A 17165-nucleotide genomic window follows, 5' to 3' on the forward strand; every position below is an offset into this window, starting at 1 on the left:
AAAGGGATGAAGGAAAGACTGTGCTTGGTTATGGGTAATTCACTTCTCCCTGTTGGAGAATCACTCAGTCGAATAACTTTGGGAGTAGCAAAGGGACCTTGCCTGGAACAGTACAGCGTGCCACATGTCACCCAGTCTCTCTCTCACTCTTCACAGGACAGGCAACACTTGCTGGGGCAGGTACCTCCTTCACCCCAACAACCATTTCATCCATGCCCTTTGCCCAGAGGTTCCCTCCAAAAGCCCCCAGGGCCTGGTCCTGGCTGCACAGCGGTGCCTTGGAGCAGTGCCCCCAGTGCAGTTGGCTCCTGCTCCCAATTACTGGGAACAACCCTTGGATCTCAGTGATTTCACTGGACGGGGAAGGAGCTGAGTCCTTGGTCCCTAAACGGGGCTCTGTTCCCCAGTCCATTAGTATGTCATAGAGAACAGGTAACACCTATAGGAATACCATGTTTAGTTTGGGGCATTATGAGCAGAGAAGGCTTTAGAAACAATGGGGCAGGGGAAAGCAGGATGAGGGGAGCAGCAGGCACGCAGGCATCATGATACATCATTGTGGAGAGACTGAAGGACAAACCTGCAGAATTGGGCCCAGGGGGCGGCAGCAACATGGGCATGAGCTTGTCTGCAAAATAGGTTATATGAGGTGGGAATCAGGGTGGAGAGCAGGGATGCTTTCCCAGCCATAAGTATCCATGTTCTTGCAGTCCAAAAGTCTGACATACCAGGAACCCGGGCCCCATGAGAGACAACCCGTCCCACATGGAGCCAGGTGAAGACACAGAACAGTCACCGGGCATTAGTTGAAGCCAGTTATATCATGGGCTGTCTTGACAGAGGGCACTTCTAGTGCACCTGGGAGCATGAGATGCTTGCTAAGAACGCATTCACTCCAAGGTGGATGCAAAGCAGAGGAGGTGGTCTCACCAGAAGGGACTACAGCACAGGGGCCCTACCACTCAGCAAAGCCTGACCCCACTCCCCTTTCCTAAGGGGTGCAGATGAGAAGAGACAGACCCCAAGCTAACTCCATTCAGCAAGCCAGCTGAGGGCAGAGCTGCCTTTCATCCCCCCAGTCAAACCTTGGAGTCCAGCCTCTGGACCTAGTGGGTCCTGTTCTGCATTACAAGCAGCAACAACAGGGCGAATCTCTCCCCACTCAGCCTGGGACAGAGACCCCTTGCTTGAGTGCAGCTGCCAAAGGCCTGGGAGGGTTTAGAAGGCCCCAGAGCCCATCTCCCTTGCAGGCAGAGGCTGTGTATATGTATTTAATGAATGTGGCCTGTTGTCATGGTAGAAAAAATTATGCTGGCACACATCCAGGAAGGGCCAGCAGGGGACTGCATGCTTAGGGGCAACCAACATGGGTTCATCAGTGGCAGGTCCTGTCAGACCAACCTGGTGGCCTTTTATGATCAGAACACTAGGTGCAGAGGTAGCAGTGGACATAGTCTTCCTGGACTTTCAGAAGGCTTTTGACACTGTCTCTCACCCCGTTCTCATTAAGAAACTGGGGACTGTGGTGTAGACACCCACACAGTCAAATGGGTCGCCAACTGGCTGGAGGGCCGCACCCAGAGGGTGGTAGTGGATGGGTACTTCTCAACCTGGAAGGACATGGGCAGTGGGGTCCCCCAGGGCTCGGTCCTCGGGCCCGCACTGTTCAACATCTTCATCAGTGATTTGGACGAGGGGGTGAAAAGCACCCTGTTCAAATTTGCTGATGACACTAAGATGTGGGGGGACGTGGGCACATTGGAAGGATGCAACAGGCTACAATCTGACCTAGACAGGTTACAAGGGTGGGCGGACGAGAATAGGATGGGTTTCAACACCAACAAGTGCAAAGTGATGCACCTCAGGAGGAACAACCAGCACCATACCTACAGGTTAGGGAACTCCCCTCTTGTCAGCACGGAGGCGGAAAAGGATCTTGGAGTCATCATTGACTCCAAGATGAACATGGGCCAGCAGTGTGGGGACGCGATCAGGAAGGCCAACCGCACCTTGGCATGCATCCACAGATGCATCTCGAGCAGGTCCAAGGAGGTGATCCTCCCCCTCTATGCAACATTTGTCAGGCCGCAGCTGGAGTACTGCATTCAGTTCTGGGTGCTGCACTTCAAGAGGGATGTGGACAGCATGGAGAGGGTCCAGAGGAGGCCACTCGCATGGTCAGGGGGCAGCAGGGCAGGCGCTACGAGGAGAGGCGACAGGACCTGAACCTGTTCAGCCTCCACAAGAGAAGGCTGAGGGGGATCTTGTGGCCTGTTATAAACTAGTCAGAGGGGACCAGCAGGCACTGGGGGAGTCACTGTTCCCCCGAGCACCGCCAGGAGTGACCAGGAATAACGGTTACAAGCTGGCAGAGGGTAGGTTTAGGTTAGATATCAGGAGGTGCTACTTCATGGTCAGGGCGGCTAGGGTCTGGAACCAGCTTCCAAGAGAAGCGGTCCTGGCTCCTACCCTGGGGGTGTTTAAGAGGAGGTTAGATGAACATCTTGCTGGGGTCATTTGACCCCAGTACTCTTTCCTGCCATGGCAGGGGGTCAGACTAGATGATCTGCTCAGGTCCCTTCCAACCCTAGAAACTATGAAACTATGAAAAACTTACTCGGAGCCAAGTGTAGAAACCTTTGAATGCTGAGGCCCTAAATAGTGAATAGTTTGTAGTGCTGACACTGCAGCCAGGGCAACGGAGCTGGGGCTGTGCACACAATCTCAGTATATTCTGCTGGCTCCCTTAGTCTGCCTGGCAACAGATCATTGGTGATGCGTCAGTGGTGCATGCAAATGAATGTGCCCCCCCTGAGTTTGTCAGTGCACGCCCTGCAAAAAGTGCCGCTGATACTGCCGGCGGCACCTGCGGGTGGTCACCGCTCACTGCCACCCCCCTCGCCACCATCACCGCCAGCAGCTTCTGTGGATGGTCACCAACAGCTGGTTGGCGCTTGCCGTCCCCCTCGGTCCCTGCTGCTGATAGTGCTGCGCCGCCTGCGGGAGCTCACTGCTTGCCACTGCCATGCTCCCACTGCCAACAGCGCTCTCACTGCCTGCAGGAGCTCGCCATGTCCCCCCCCCAGCCTCTGAGGGCACACAGTGTTCATGCAACAGCCCTGATAAGCTAACCCAGACTGCCCATGGTCAGACATTTGCTCTCCCAGAAGCAACTTGCCTGGGATTGATTTAACCCTGGATGTTCCCAGGTAATTTTGCTCCTGGAGCCACCATATTTGCCTTGGGGGGAAAATCCTGAACATTTGTATGCTCATGCCTTCTTCTGGGAGAGCAGAGACTCTTGAAGGAGAAACTGACTGTCTGTTCATGGCCAGAAATTTAACCCTAGTTGTTCCCAGGTCATTTTTCTCCTGGAGCATCCATTTTTACTCTGGGATAAAAGATCTGAACATCTGTACATGCATGGTTTCTCCTTGGAGAGCAGTGGGTCTCCTAAGAGAAATAATGTCCTTATGAGGCCAGAGTTACAGCTGCTCCTGTGGCTGGATGCATGGTGTCAGGCCAGGTGTCCCTGGCCTCCGAAGCCCTTCTGGACGTCAGGACAGCTGAGCGGATTCTCACCTGAGTGGAGGCGCCGGTGCTTGGCCAGGTGGGAAGCCTGGTTGAAGCTCTTCCCGCAGTCAGGGCACTGGTAGGGCTTCTCGCCTGTGTGGATGCGCTGATGCCGAGCCAGACTGGAGCGGCTGCTGAAGCTCTTTCCGCAGTGGTCACAGCGGTGTGGCCCTTCCCCGGCGTGCACGTGCCGATGCCGGGCGAGATCTGAGGGGCAGGTAAAGCTCTGCCCGCACTTGGCACAGCCGTATGGGTGCTCCCCAGAGTGGAGGCGCCGGTGCCGGGCCAGGTGCTGTGGGCGCCCAAAGCCCTTGCCACAGTCAGGGCAGTGGTGGGACTTCTCCCCCGAGTGGATGCGCCGGTGCTGGGCCAGGTTGGAGGAGCGGTTGAAGCGCTTGCCACACTCCGGACAGCGGTAGGGCTTCTCGCCTGTATGGATCAGCCGGTGCCGGGCCAAGCAGGAGCGGTCACCAAAGGTCTTCCCACAGTCCCCGCAGCGGTGCAGGTGCTGCCCAGAGAGGAGGTGCAGGTGCTGGGCCACAAAGGTCTTCTCGCACTCGGTGCAGACGGGCGGTGCCTCTCCCAGGTGGAGTTTGCTGTGGGTGGCCAGATGAGCACAGCACTTGCCCTGCTCGGGGAGCGTGTGTGCTCTCTCGTGTAAGGCCAAGCGCAACAGGCATTCCAAAAACTTCCCATGCTGGGCTCTCTCTCTGTGCTGGATGGCAAGCTGCTGCTTTCCCCAGAGGTCCCCCACCCCAGGTTTGCTCGGCTGTAACTTCTCTTGCAGGCGAAGCATCATCTCGGGGATCTTCAGCTCCTCCAAGCCTTCTCCAAACCTCTGGCTCTCTCCAAGGTCTGCCCTCATACTGCTCTTGTGGACATCTGGAGACGGTTCCTGGCTCACAGCCACGTCTGCCCTCTGCTCTTCCGGTGGGGCCTGCCTTTCCTGCAATTGGCCTCGCTCAGGTTTCAAGAGGAGCATCTCCCCGGATTGCCCTGTGCGAGTCTGCAGAAGCTCCAGGGTTTCCTCAAGAGGCTGCTCCTCTTCCCTGCTGAGCACCCCAGCACCTGCTGGGTGGGAAAGGGAACCTGGATATTAGTTGCTCTCCTGCTGGGAAAAAGTGGCTATTCTCCGAGGCTAGGATGAGCCTCAGAGCAGGGCTCGGCCTTAGCCCTCGAGCACCCTGCGAGAATGAGGTTCACTTCCTAGGCATCCGGGTCTTGGGGATGCAAGGGAGGTGTGGTGTGCCATGCTAACCTGCCTTTAGGCAATCAACTTTGAATCCATGTTCTGTCCTAGCTCTGAACCCATCTGACTGGGGAGAACTGCAGTGCTTTAGGCCCACCTGGATGAGCTGGTCTTGTCTGGGTAATGGGTCCACGAGACTTTTCTCTGCCCACAGCCTTCAGGTGTCCTCCAGGTCAGAGGAATCTACACCAGGACATAGGCCTTGGTGTGATCCTGCCCATGGCCTCTGCATCAGATCCTAGGGCTTGTGATACTCGTGGCCCCACGGAGGAAGCAGAAAGAGGGGGGACTCTGGTTGCAACTATGGAGTGTTTATATCCCCCTGAGCATGAAGCTTGTGAATCCCCTCACCCCTAGGAGCCATTTACAACAGCTCCAGGTACTGATCAAACACTGCCTTTCTCATAACCCCTACGAGTTATCCTGCAAGGTGACTAGAAAGAGCACCCGCAGCGGGTAGGACAGCCCGATCCTCTCCGCAGTCCAACCTTAATGGCTCCCCAGAGCCTCTGCTGACCCTGACAATGGCCAAGGGGTAACACGAATCCTATCAGGGAGTGTGCTAGAGGCACGGGCACTTTGCAGTGGGGAATCAACTCTCACATGGCCAAGCAAAGTTGGAAAGGCCAACCTCAGGGATATCAGCTTCATGCCTAAAATCAAAGCAGCAGGCTACACTTCAGCCCCAGCGTGGTATGCCTTCCCCTTGGGCTGTCTCTCCATTCTGCAGCAAGGTCTGCAAACACCAGAAGGGAGGGCAATAAGAGTCATGGATGAAGGGAGATTTCATGCCCCAACAGCACCAATGAGGGGAAGGTGCAGGGAGCAGTTGCTTGTCCCCATATTACTGAATTGCAAGGAGTGGAAATGAAACCTGCCTGGACAACGCACAAGAAGGGAAGCCCCTTGGGGCAGCAGTTCAAATTAGGTTCACAGGCTTCCAGCTCCTGAGTGGGAGGTAGGGCAGAGGCACTGATAAGACTCACCTGGGAATGAGCCCTTGGACCCTGAGCTTTCTCCACAGTCCTCATCATCCCAGACCCAGAGATCCACCTCCCCTCGCTGGATGCGGTGGATTAAGTCCGGTGTGGGACCTTGATAGCCTGTTGGAAGACATGCAGAAAAGGGGGATTTCTGGTGATTCTCCATCCATTGCCAAGCTGGGACGTGCAGAAGACAGCCAATGGACTCAAGCCTTCTACTGGGGGCTGGGAGAAATAGGGAAGGTGGATGCTTGGGATGAAAAGAAAAGCACTACAGGCAGAAACCCTCAACAGATGATGGTCTGTGTCCTCCAGGTAAGCAGAAGGATAGTCATATGACATGGACAGCATCAACAATGCAGAAGTAGATAAAGGATGTAAATCTTACAGTAGCACCAGGGAAAACGGGCAGAGGTGCAGTGATATGTGACACACCAGAAAGAAAGATAGCCGTTAGTATTATATTATACACACATGCATACAAACCCACACCCATGTATATATATACCCCCCCACACACACATGTACACACACACACACATACACACACACACATATAGATATATATATGCATACAAACACTGATAGATAGATAGATAGATAGACTCATACACACACATGCCCCTACACCACACACACATATATACATCCCTACACACACATACACATATGCACCTCTATACACACACACACATATATGTTGTTGCTAAAATGCTATCAACAGTGCATTGGAGATGGTGCAGAGATGCTGGGAGGGCAAAGGGAGATCATCCTGCAAAGGAACTGCTGCATATGGAAGCACCAGGGGTTAGACCAAGAGGAAGGCCTAAGCGAAGTAATGCGTGAAAACCCGAGAGACCTGGGCAATGAGAAAACAGTGGGAGAAAGTGGACTGAAATCACCATCCCAAACTTTGTAGCAACGAGACTGTAAAAGAACAAGGAGAGGAAGGGGACATCGCCAAGCTCACACAGCTCCAGAGAGAAGCAAGAAAGAGAACATTACCCAGGGAAACAAGGGCTTGGTAATTCCTCAGCATCTGGTCCCGGTACAGCCCCTTGTCTCCGTCTTCCAACCGTTCCCACTCCTTCCGCGTGAAGTACACAGCCACGTCCTCAAAGGCCTCCCGGAGCTGCGGTCACAAGGATTACACACTCAGCCTTACTCTGCACTAAAAAGGTTTGCCAGCTCAGCTCTGCCAGGTAGGCATGCAGCGCTCTCTGGTATTTAGCCGACATGGGATGTAGACACATCTCTGAGGACAGAAGAGTCCGTTTGTCTGCTTTAGCCCATCTCATCCAAGGAGACGGCACAGCTACTTTCTCCGCCAGCACAGGCTACTTCACTAGCAGAGCCTCTCTACTGCAGGCACTCTGTGTGTCCCCTGGAGAAGTTGGTTTCACGGCAGTGACTCATAAGGAAACCCCCCCTGCCTGGAAGAGGGGAAACCAGGGATTTATCCTTCTCCACCAGACACAACCTTAGGGAAGCCCAGGACCTTGCAGGGTGGTGTCAGGAGTCTCCCTTTGCTTCCCATGCAGCTCTGGAGGGCCTAGAGTCCAGGAGGAGGATTTACTGTCTCCATACAACACAGGGGACCTCTTGGCGGACGTCCTACCTAAGCGGGTAGTGCTGCAGCCATCCCTGACGTGCTGGATGGAGGAGTGGAAAAAGGGGAGGACTAGAGGCAGGGAGGGGGAATGTGAATGTCTAATGGCTTGGGATAGGGTTGAGGCAGGCAGGATTCAGTGCAGAAAAAAAATCAGCCTGAAAACAGAAAAATGAGATAACCATGGCAAATCAGCTCCATTCCCAGAAACTGCAGCATGGCAGTTCCTGGAGTAAGAAAACATCTGGATTTCACAAGGCACAAAGCACAGCTCTGGGCCTGGAAGGGATCCTTCAGCTGGCATCCTCAGAGCCAATGCTCAAACACCACTGGCAAGGGGACTGGGGCTAGGATTCACTTCATTTTCTTACGGTTTGTGCAGATTCCCTGTATCTGTCACCCATACCAGCTTGGGGCCTGGCAGGGGCATGAGTGCTGAGAATGTGGTGTTGTGCTGCGTTGCCACGCACTGCTTCAGGCTGTGCCATGTGGGCACAGCTGGAGCAGCTGGCACGGTTCCTGCCTGACCCCGAGTCCCTGACATGTGGCTGGGTCAGGCAAGAGCCACTCCAGCTGTGCCCGCGTGGTCCAGAGCAAGGACAGCGTGGCACAGACCTGGCCTGGCCATGTGCTGGGGACTCAAGGTGGAGGAGGGGGTGCAGCGAGCTCCTGAGTTTTCCCCAGAGTCCCTCCCTGATGGCGTGGTGGATGCAGCCTCTGGCGCTAGGAAAGCTTCCTCTTGTGACTTGTTAGGTCTCTCTGATGCCCAAATCCTTCTCCACACCCTTGGCTCCTCATGGGCTCTGTCTCCAACTATAGCTGGGCCCTTACTCACCTCCATGCTCTCCCTCGGCTTTGGAGGCCTGCCCTGCCCCTTCTGCAGCTGGTCGGGCTCAGGTGTCAGGGATCCCCTCTCCCCCAGTCTCCCTGGGGATGCTGGCAGCAGCTCCAGGCTTGCAGGCCCTTCCTCAGGAGGCTGCTCCTCAGCTTTGCTCAGGGTCACTGTACCTGCCGAGTAAAAAAATCCACAGTTTACACCCGGTGCCGCTGGCCCAGGGAAAGCCCTGCTACCCTGCCATGCTAGTACATGCTTAAGCCAGCTCCGCATGTGGGAGAGCGGAGAGAAGGCAGCCCGTGTCTCACAGCTTTGGCTAATAGACCTCCACAGCCATAAAGGTGGAGACGTAGCCCCAGCGACTCAGCGTGGCAAGTGCAGCACCATGGTGGAAATACAGAAGTACTGTGCCGGGTCACACCAGTGGTCCCCATAGCCCACCAGTGGCAAAAATGGATGCTATAGCATAACACAAGTGGGGCTATCTTACGCCTCGACATAATTAGTTAGCTATTTTGTGTATCTCTGGGTGCATCTATGTGAGATGCTACTGCGCAGGAGCATTGGGGGGCAGTAACTGTGACATGACACTACTGCACAGGAGCGTTGGGGGGCAGTAGCATTGTGCAGTAGTGCATTGCTACTATGCGGTAGCATCCGAAAAAAGCCATGCCGGGACGGTACTGCACAGTAACACTGATTACTCCGCAGTCATTTAGTCTGCTGCTTGCATAGATGCGGTTTCTGAAGATAGACTTGTGTGACCTATTTATAACCCGTCCGTCAGTGAGCGGTGAGAGGAAGTGGTTTCATAACCCAGCCTTCAGCAAAAGGTCTGAGGCCACTTTCTGAGACAGCAAGATGCATACAGCACATAAGCGAGCAAAATGATTGGATGCTGGTACGGTACTGCAGGAAACCAGACATCCATTCATAGAATTTAGACGGCATTGTGAAACGCAACTGGTTCATTCAAAGGTGACTAGTTCACTCTCAAAACCACAGCAGCCCATCCTCAATAAATGTAAAAGGCCCGAGCTTCTGAAACAGGCTACGATCTCTTTGCTGAAGCATTCCCAGGGTATCCTGGATGCCTGGCCAGCGAGCCCTGCGAATCCTAGCACTGAAGTCTTCCTAGCCTGCCTGCAGCTGTGCTTGCGTGGTGCGTGACATTGTTAAAGGGGCAAGTTTGTTCATAAATCAATCCAATGAATGGTGCCTTGGTCTTAATCACCACTCCACCCGGTATTCCTAATGATTGTCCATGTGTTTCGAAGAGCTCTCAGGCTGATTTTTTTTCTGCACTGAATCCTGCCTGCCTCAACCCTATCCCAAGCCATTAGACATTCACATTCCCCCTCCCTGCCTCTAGTCCTCCCCTTTTTCCACTCCTCCGTCCAGCACGTCAGGGATGGCTGCAGCAGTACCCGCTTAGGTAGGACGTCTGCCAAGAGGTCCCCTGTGTTGTATGGGGACAGTAAATCCTCCTCCTGGACTCTAGGCCCTCCAGCAGATTGGTGAGGCAGGATTTCCCTTTATGAAAAACGTTAGCTTTTCCCCAGCATGTCCTGTTTGTCCACACGACAGCTGATTTTATTCTCTATAATAAATCCTACCCATTTGCTGAGGAGAGAGAGCATTGAACCAGATAGTTTTCAAGTGATTTATCTCCCTAACAATACCGTCCTTGGCACCCACCGCTACTAGCTTGGAAATGCCAGAGCCAACATCTCCAAGAGCAATGGGTAGAGCTATCCTCCATGAATTTATCCAGTCCTTTTTTTGAACCTGGCTCTGCTCGCTGCCTCCACCACCTCCTGTGGCAATGAATTCCCTAAGTTAACTAGGCAGCAATATGCATTGCATAAAATGTTTAAATTCTACGCAATATGCATTGCATAAAAAAGCCCTTTCTCTCATTAACTTTAAACCTGTTACCTGCTCATTTCAGCAGGTTCCCCCTAGTTCTAGTATTGGGGGATGTGGTGAACAATAGTTCTCTGTTCCTTTGTTCTGCACCTTTCACAGTTTTATAGACCTCTTATATACCCTCCCTTAGTCGCCTTTTTCCCAAACTGGAGAGGCCTAGCCTTCCCAGTCTTTCCTGACATGGCTGCTGCTCCAGGCCCCTCATCATTTTGGTTGCCCTTTTCTAATTCTACTCCATCCTTTGGAGCCATGGGGACCACACCTGCACACAGGGCTCAAGATGTGGGCGCACCATGGATTTATATATAATGGCATGGGGATGTTCTCTATTTTCCTTTCAATGCCTTTCTTAATGATGCCCAGCATATAATAATATGTTGGGCATCATTAAGAAAGGCATTGAAAATGAAAATGGGCTATTTTTTGGTTGCTGCTGTACATGGAGAAGATGTTTTCAGAGAGTTACCCACAATGACTCCGAGATCTCTTTCCTGAGATGTAACAGCTAGCTCAGAAGCCAGCACCAAGTCTGTCCAGCTGAGGTTATTTTGCCCTAGGTGCATTACCTTGCACTTCTCAACAGTGAATTTAATTTGCCATTTTTTTGCCCACTCACTTAACTTGGTGAGCTCTTTCTGCAGCTCCTCCCCATCAGCCTGAGAGTTGATTACCGTTACCCAGAATAATGTGGTATCATCTGCAACTTGGAGATGTCACTGTGCACCAACATTTCCAGATCATTGGATGAAAAGGTTGAACAAAACAAGACCTAGCACAGATCCCTGGCAGCAGCCTGCTTTTGACCTTCCTCCATCCTGCAAAGTGAGTGTTTGGCCCTGCCCTGTGCTCCCTATCTTTTAACCAGCTCTCAATCCACAAAAAAGACTTTCCTTCAATCCCAGGGCAACATTTAGAAGACAAAAAAGCCTCTGGCGAGGGATCTTGTTGAGAGCTTGTAGAAAATCCAAATATATTCTCCCAATTGGATCCCACGTGTCCATGTGTTTCGAAGAGCTCCAGCAGATTGGTGAGGCAGGATTTCCCTTTATGAAAAACGTTAGCTTTTCCCCAGCATGTCCTGTTTGTCCACACGACAGCTGATTTTATTCTCTATAATAAATCCTACCCATTTGCTGAGGATGGAAGTGAGACTCACTGGTCTGTTGGTCCCTTGCCTCTGGAGCCGTTTCTGAAGGTGGGTGTTGTGTTAGCAACCCCTCAGCCCTCTGACACAGGGCATTTGTAACTGCAGTTTCACCACGGAGGTCCTTCAGAGCTCTTGGGTGAATGCCATCTGATCCTGGTGACTTATTGGTATTTAGTTTACCAATTTGTGCTAAAACTTCCTCTGTTGTGATGGCAACATGGCACTTAGACATGTTGTCCTGGCTCAGCAACCTGCTACTGTTTAGCGTGCGAGATGTTTGGACTTAACCTCGCCATCACCCACAGGTCTACTTCTGGCTCCCTTGCTTTCTTCTTCAAGGCAGTCTGGGATCAGCGTGATAGCCCCCTCTGCGGCTGTGTCCACCCCACCCGCACGCTCTTCTGAACCCATCGGTTTTCCCAATTTTTTTGGATTAAAGACTGCTCTCCAACTTTGTAGATGTTTACTGCCAGCAGCCTGGCTCTGGTCTGGTTTAGGAGGAGCCTGTCTTTTCAGTACAGATCCCTCCAGTCCTCAAAGGTTAATCTGTTCCTCTTAAACCTAAACCCCTCATCCCTGCACCATCGTCTCACCCTGGACTGAGAGTCTGGACTCTGCCGGTCTCTCGGGCCTTGCACGTGGAATAGGAAGCATTTTGGAGAACGCTACTGTGGAGATCCTGGACTTTAACCTCCCGCCTAGTGGCCTAAATTTAGCTTCCAGAACCTCTCTCCTATACTTCCCTATGTCTCTGGTATCCATATGGACCACGGGCTCCTCCCCAGTGCCTATGACCAGCGGTTGTGGGGGTCCTCTAGCTTTGCCCCCGGCAGGCAAGCCACCATGCAGCCCTCCTGGACATCACACACCTAGCTATTTATGTGCCTAGTGAGCCTGCTTCCTTCTGTCTTATGGACTCCCCTCTGTCAGAGGAGTATCCTCCATATGAGAGGATATTATGACATGATCCTAAGTATGGGATCATTTTGCTCCATTCCAGCTCGATGCCTTCCAGCCTCCTCTTTTCTGTCACTCAGGGGGTGCTATAACAGAGGTGGGACTGATCTATAACATCCCTGAAAGCCTATAAAGCTCTCTGCCCCCCTTAGCTGCCCCAGCTCCACCACTGTCACCCCAAGAAAATGCACTTGGTCTCTCCGAGCCAGCAGCTCCTGGCACCAGGTGCACGCATGCAAAACCTAACCCAGGGCAGGTAATCAGACACGGTGCGCTCAGGACAATAAGCTGGATAGCATCCACCCTGCTGCCGGGCTTTTCCCTGCCTTTTAAGTGGTAGGAACTAATTTTGCTCCCTTAGGGAGGCTTTATTTAGGGGCTCCTTCAGATTAGAAACCTTGAATGTAGGCATTGATTTTACTCTGCATTAATTGCAGCTACAGATTAAACAAGGGATGGAAGGATGGACATGTCAAACCGTGTCTAAACACTGAAGTTTAAGTGACTTTAGCTAGATACCTTAGTTGTCCCTAATTAAAGGAACAACTAAGGCTTCTCTTTAGATGGGGTGGGGAGCAAAGTGCTTGAAAACTGCCCTGCTTGCTCCCTCTGATCTTTTCTCCCTCCTCTCCTTTTGTGCTCCAAGCCTGGGCTGGCTCCACCCCAGGGTTAGCACCTTGCCAGGCTACAGCAGCTTGCTTTCCAGGAGCAAGATCTGGTGGTGCCGGAGATCGGACCCAACGCAGACATTTCTCCCTGACAGAGACCCGTAGTGTGTCACCATTCACCATTTCAGGGGAGAGGGGCAGGAAAGACAAGGGCAATCTCCTCCATGGTTTGCAGACACCGGAGTCCCTGGGAAAGCCAGATAATCCAGTCTCCCAGAGCATGGATGCCTATTAAAAAGTTTGGGCAGAAACATGGCTCCTTACCTGCTTCTGGAGATGGGTCTTGTCCAGGGAACAAGGCCAAGGAGCTTTCATCTGCTGAGCAGTTCCTGGTCTCTTCAGTGCCGGGGGGATCTGGAGCAAATCCTGCTGAACGGGAACCAGCCAAAAAGTCGCTGGGGAAACCTGCGCTGGCCTGTTCTTGAGCACAGAGGTCACGAGAGGTGTGACCGGACCACAACCGCTGATTGTGACCGTGGTACAAGGCCCAGCCAGGAGAAAGGATCTTTCTGCTGGGTGCTGCCCACACGCAGTGAGAAAGATCAGGGCCCCGAAATTACCTCCTGCCCCATAACAGAGATCAGAGCCCTGTCTCTGTCCAGCCACATGGTTATAAATGCTGCAGCCCTGTCGTGGGCAGGGTGGAGATTCGAGCCTCCTGCCCCAAATGCTGAAGGGTAACTCAGGCACCAGACCCAGGCCGGCACACAGCATCTTACCTGACTCCTGCTGAGCTGGGGGCTCTTCCCTGGGGACATGCCGCAGCAACTCTGGGGCCCCTGGGGCCAGACCCCAGCCAGCCTCCTCCTGGGCCACGTGCTCTGAATGCAGCTGCGGCTGCTCCGGCCAGGAGTCAAGAGCCTCCCACAACGCCTCCGTGGGTGTCATCTTGTCCGAGGCCACGTCCTCGACCTTCACACGCACCGTGACCTGGGGACAAAATGACCGTGTTGCCGGGAGAGATCGGGGTGGGAGGAAACATCCCCGGACACATGGAGACAAGAAGGCGGCATTGAAGTGGGGGCGAAGCGCTCTCACCTGGATCTCCTTGTCCTCTGCCTGCCCCAGCTGAAACCCCTCGGCCAGGTCCACCGCCTCAGCGCAAGTCTCCACGCCGCGTCCCCACTCCCAGCTCCGCATTTCCCGGGGCAGGATGGCCAGGAACTGCTCCAGCACCACCAGCTCCAGCATCTGCTCCTTGCTGCGGTGCTGGGGCTCCAGCCAGCCCCGGCACAGCTCCCGCAGGCGGCTGCAGACCTCCCGCGGCCCCGCGGCCTCCTGGTAGCGGAAGCCGCGGAAGCGCCGGCACCGCGTCTCCGGGCTGGGATGCTCATTGTCCAGAGCCAGCTCCGGGGCTGGAAACAGGGAGCTCAAAGCGGGCTCTGGGCCTGACTCAGCAGCCATGGTCTCTGCCACGGGAGTTTTTGCCCCAGCTGTTGTTCTTCTGCCACTCACATGCAGGGTCTGTCAGCAGCGTCTGTCTCCTGGGGCATTTGCAGGAAGGAGATGAGATGAATCTCTCCTGTAACAGGCAAAGCAGGACCACAGGCCTGACGGTGCCAGGGAGCTCCCCTGACCCCACCGCAGCTCAGGCCCCACCTGCCCCAAGGTGCAGCCAACCCCATATCCACAGCCCCTGCCCCCTGATGGACCCTCCTGGCCCCCAGCCCGCCTGCTCCAGGGTCTCCATAGGGCCCCTGCCCTACAGGGACAGGCCTTGCCTGACCTCACAACCCCCCGCACTGACCTCCCTATGGGTCCACACCTCACCCCCCACCACCCACACTGTGCCCCCTGCACCAGCAGCGGGGTGCAGGGGTGTAAATAGTGCAGCTCGGCCCCGCGGTGCCCTGCCCCTGCCCAGCTCTAACACAGCACACACCGCTGCCTGCCCTGCCAGCCCCTCAGCCCCTTCCCCCCAGCCCTGCCGCAGGCCCTCAGCCCCGGCCGCACTCACCCCCATTCCCGGGGCCGCAGCTGGGATCCCGGCTGCAGAGCTCCCCCCTCCTGTTCCCGCGGCTCCTTCCTCCTTCTTCCGGGGCGGGAGCTGCCCTGCTGGGTCCTGCCCAGGCCCCAGCCCCTTCCTCTGCTGGGGATGCAAAGCAGGAGAAAGACCCCGCAGCTCTGCCTCCCTGCTCTCCCATCCCAGGGAAAACCATTGTTCCTCATCCTGTGCTTCCCCTTCCAGCCACCCCCTTCCCCCAGGCTGCCCTTCCCATCCTATCAAAGACAACCTGGGAAATGCCCAGCCAGGCTGCATCGCAGCAGAGAAGGACCAGGGGCTTGCAGTGAACAGCGGCTAGGAGCCCACAGGGTGGTGTTCTTGCAAAAAAACATTTTTTTTTAAAAAGCCTGGGTTGCATTAACAGGCGTCTCGCTTGCAAATCAAAGTCACTCTCCCTCTGCCTGAAGACAGGTGTTTGTGCCCAAAAGCTTGCAAAACAACAATTTTGCCAACTTGTTAACCGGTCTAAGAAAATATATCGCATCTGCCCAAAGAGCCTTGTCTGCTGCTTGCAAATCCAGCGAGTCTTCCAGGCTATGCAGCACTGGTGAGGCCTCCCCTGGAGTCCAGAGTCCGGTTTTGGGCCCTGCAGTTGAAGAAGAATGTGGCCAGGTTGGAAAAACAGAGCAACAAAAATTATTAGTGCCCACGGTGAGAGACAGTGAAAAGGGCTAGGGTGATTTAGTCAGGAGAGGAGGAGCTGGACTTGGGATTTGCATATGCTTCAAATACCTGAATGGAGAGGAAATAGCTTTTATTAGACCAACTAGGTATTTGCAAAAAAAATAAAAAAATCTTTATTTTCTTTCTTTCTTTCTTTCTTTTTTTTTTTGCGCAAATATCTAGTTGGTCTAATAAGAGATATCACCTCTGCCACTAGTTCTGATTCATTTAGTCTCTAGACCAATCCGGCTACAGCCTGGATGCCTGACTGGAGAGGATGGAGACAAGCTTCTTTGGCTGGAGGGGAGCGATGCCCCAGATGAGCAAAATTAGGAGGAAGCTTCTGACTCTGAAGCGTGTCAAGCATGCGCACAGGCGGCCAAGAAAAGTTGTGGGATCAACATATTTGGATGCTTTCATGAGCAGGTGGGACACACACTTGGCTGGGAGGGTTCAATTAAGATGTTACTACACTAGATGAAATTATCAGATCCCTTCAGGATTTACTTTTCTAGGATCTAGATAGGCTGGTTCCCATCTGCAGACCTCCTGTCACTAACCACAAGCCACTTACATAAACTTAGACCTAACCCTAAACCTAACCCTAATGCTAACCCTAACCCTAGCCCTAGCCCTAACCCTGGCCCTGGACCCAAAAGGGTTCATCCGATATCCACACCCACTTCATCACAGTCTCCAGCTTGACACACAACCCCTGCCCATGGGGTTATTTTTCAGACCCATTCACGATGGGTCCGCAGCCTCCTGCAGGGGGTGACGAAGAGGCAGTAGCAAAGCAATGAGTTGTGAGTGGAGACTAACTGGGATGTGGGTTTCTCCTCACCCTGCAGTGGAGAGACCCTCAAGATTCAAAGGAAAGGACTCGTTTGGGAGAGTTTTCCAACTCCGCTTGCTCCCAGGATGCCTGGTTTCTCTCCTGACTTGTGGGAGGGGAGGGCAGGGGAGGGGAGGGGAGTCTGGTGGGTTAGACATGGAGCCAGGACTCCCAGGTTTTCTCTCCAGCTCTGGGGGAGGACTGGGTTATGGGACAGAGCAGGGGTGGCAGGGCTAGGACACCTGGGTTTCATCCCCAGTTTGATGGGAGAGGCGGGGGGCAAGGTTTTTGCCCCCACTCCCTTGTGTTTTTGGAGTTGGAAATTCATCAGGAAGGATTTGCCACCACGCTGGACACCAGGCAGACAGGGCTTCCCCCCACCCGTGCTCCAGACAGCAGCTCAGTCCCCCTCCACTCCAGTGCCAGGAGCCTCTCCTAGTTCAGCCTTACAATCTGCACTGGGTAGGGAGGAGGGCTGTGGTTCAGGTTCACTGACCCCTCCTGAAAGGGAAGCTGGGATTGGAATGGGGAATCGTGGCCTGACCCCCCTGCAAACTGGGGCTGGGACCCCTAGAGGGAAAGGCCCCCATTCCCCGAGGCAGCCAGTGTCCCCCCACCCGAGCTTGTATCAAGACTCCTGGAGGGGGAAAACACCCTGCCCACTTCCCCAGCCTGGTCCATGTGGTGTCACTGGCTCTATCTCATCCCATGG

At 54.0% G+C, this 17165-nt stretch overlaps 1 protein-coding gene across 3 annotated transcripts; it reads right to left on the reverse strand.

Annotated features, from left to right (window-relative positions):
• Window positions 1-3349: 3349 nt before the first annotated feature.
• On the reverse strand, window positions 3350-15097 carry LOC149861899 (uncharacterized). 3 transcript variants are annotated; one of them, XM_090054630.1, is made up of 8 exons: window positions 14908-15097; window positions 13989-14434; window positions 13670-13880; window positions 13215-13319; window positions 8250-8422; window positions 6811-6937; window positions 5809-5925; window positions 3350-4641 (listed from the first exon to the last, which is right to left on the reverse strand). In XM_090054630.1, exons 2-8 carry the CDS (start codon window positions 14352-14354, stop codon window positions 3518-3520), a joined length of 2223 nt encoding a protein of 740 aa, XP_089910756.1. In that variant the 5' UTR covers window positions 14355-14434; window positions 14908-15097; the 3' UTR covers window positions 3350-3517. The 3 variants fall into 3 exon arrangements, with proteins under 3 accessions (XP_089910756.1, XP_089910754.1, XP_089910755.1); XM_090054628.1 differs by having other exon boundaries at window positions 3350-4644; window positions 14908-15095; XM_090054629.1 differs by having other exon boundaries at window positions 3350-4644; window positions 13215-13316; window positions 14908-15093.
• Between the last annotated feature and the right edge of the window lie 2068 nt (window positions 15098-17165).

This window comes from Crocodylus siamensis, chromosome 6, assembly GCF_052110815.1.
Source record: "Crocodylus siamensis isolate JL-2025a chromosome 6, ASM5211081v1, whole genome shotgun sequence".
In the NCBI taxonomy this organism is placed as follows: domain Eukaryota; kingdom Metazoa; phylum Chordata; order Crocodylia; family Crocodylidae; genus Crocodylus; species Crocodylus siamensis.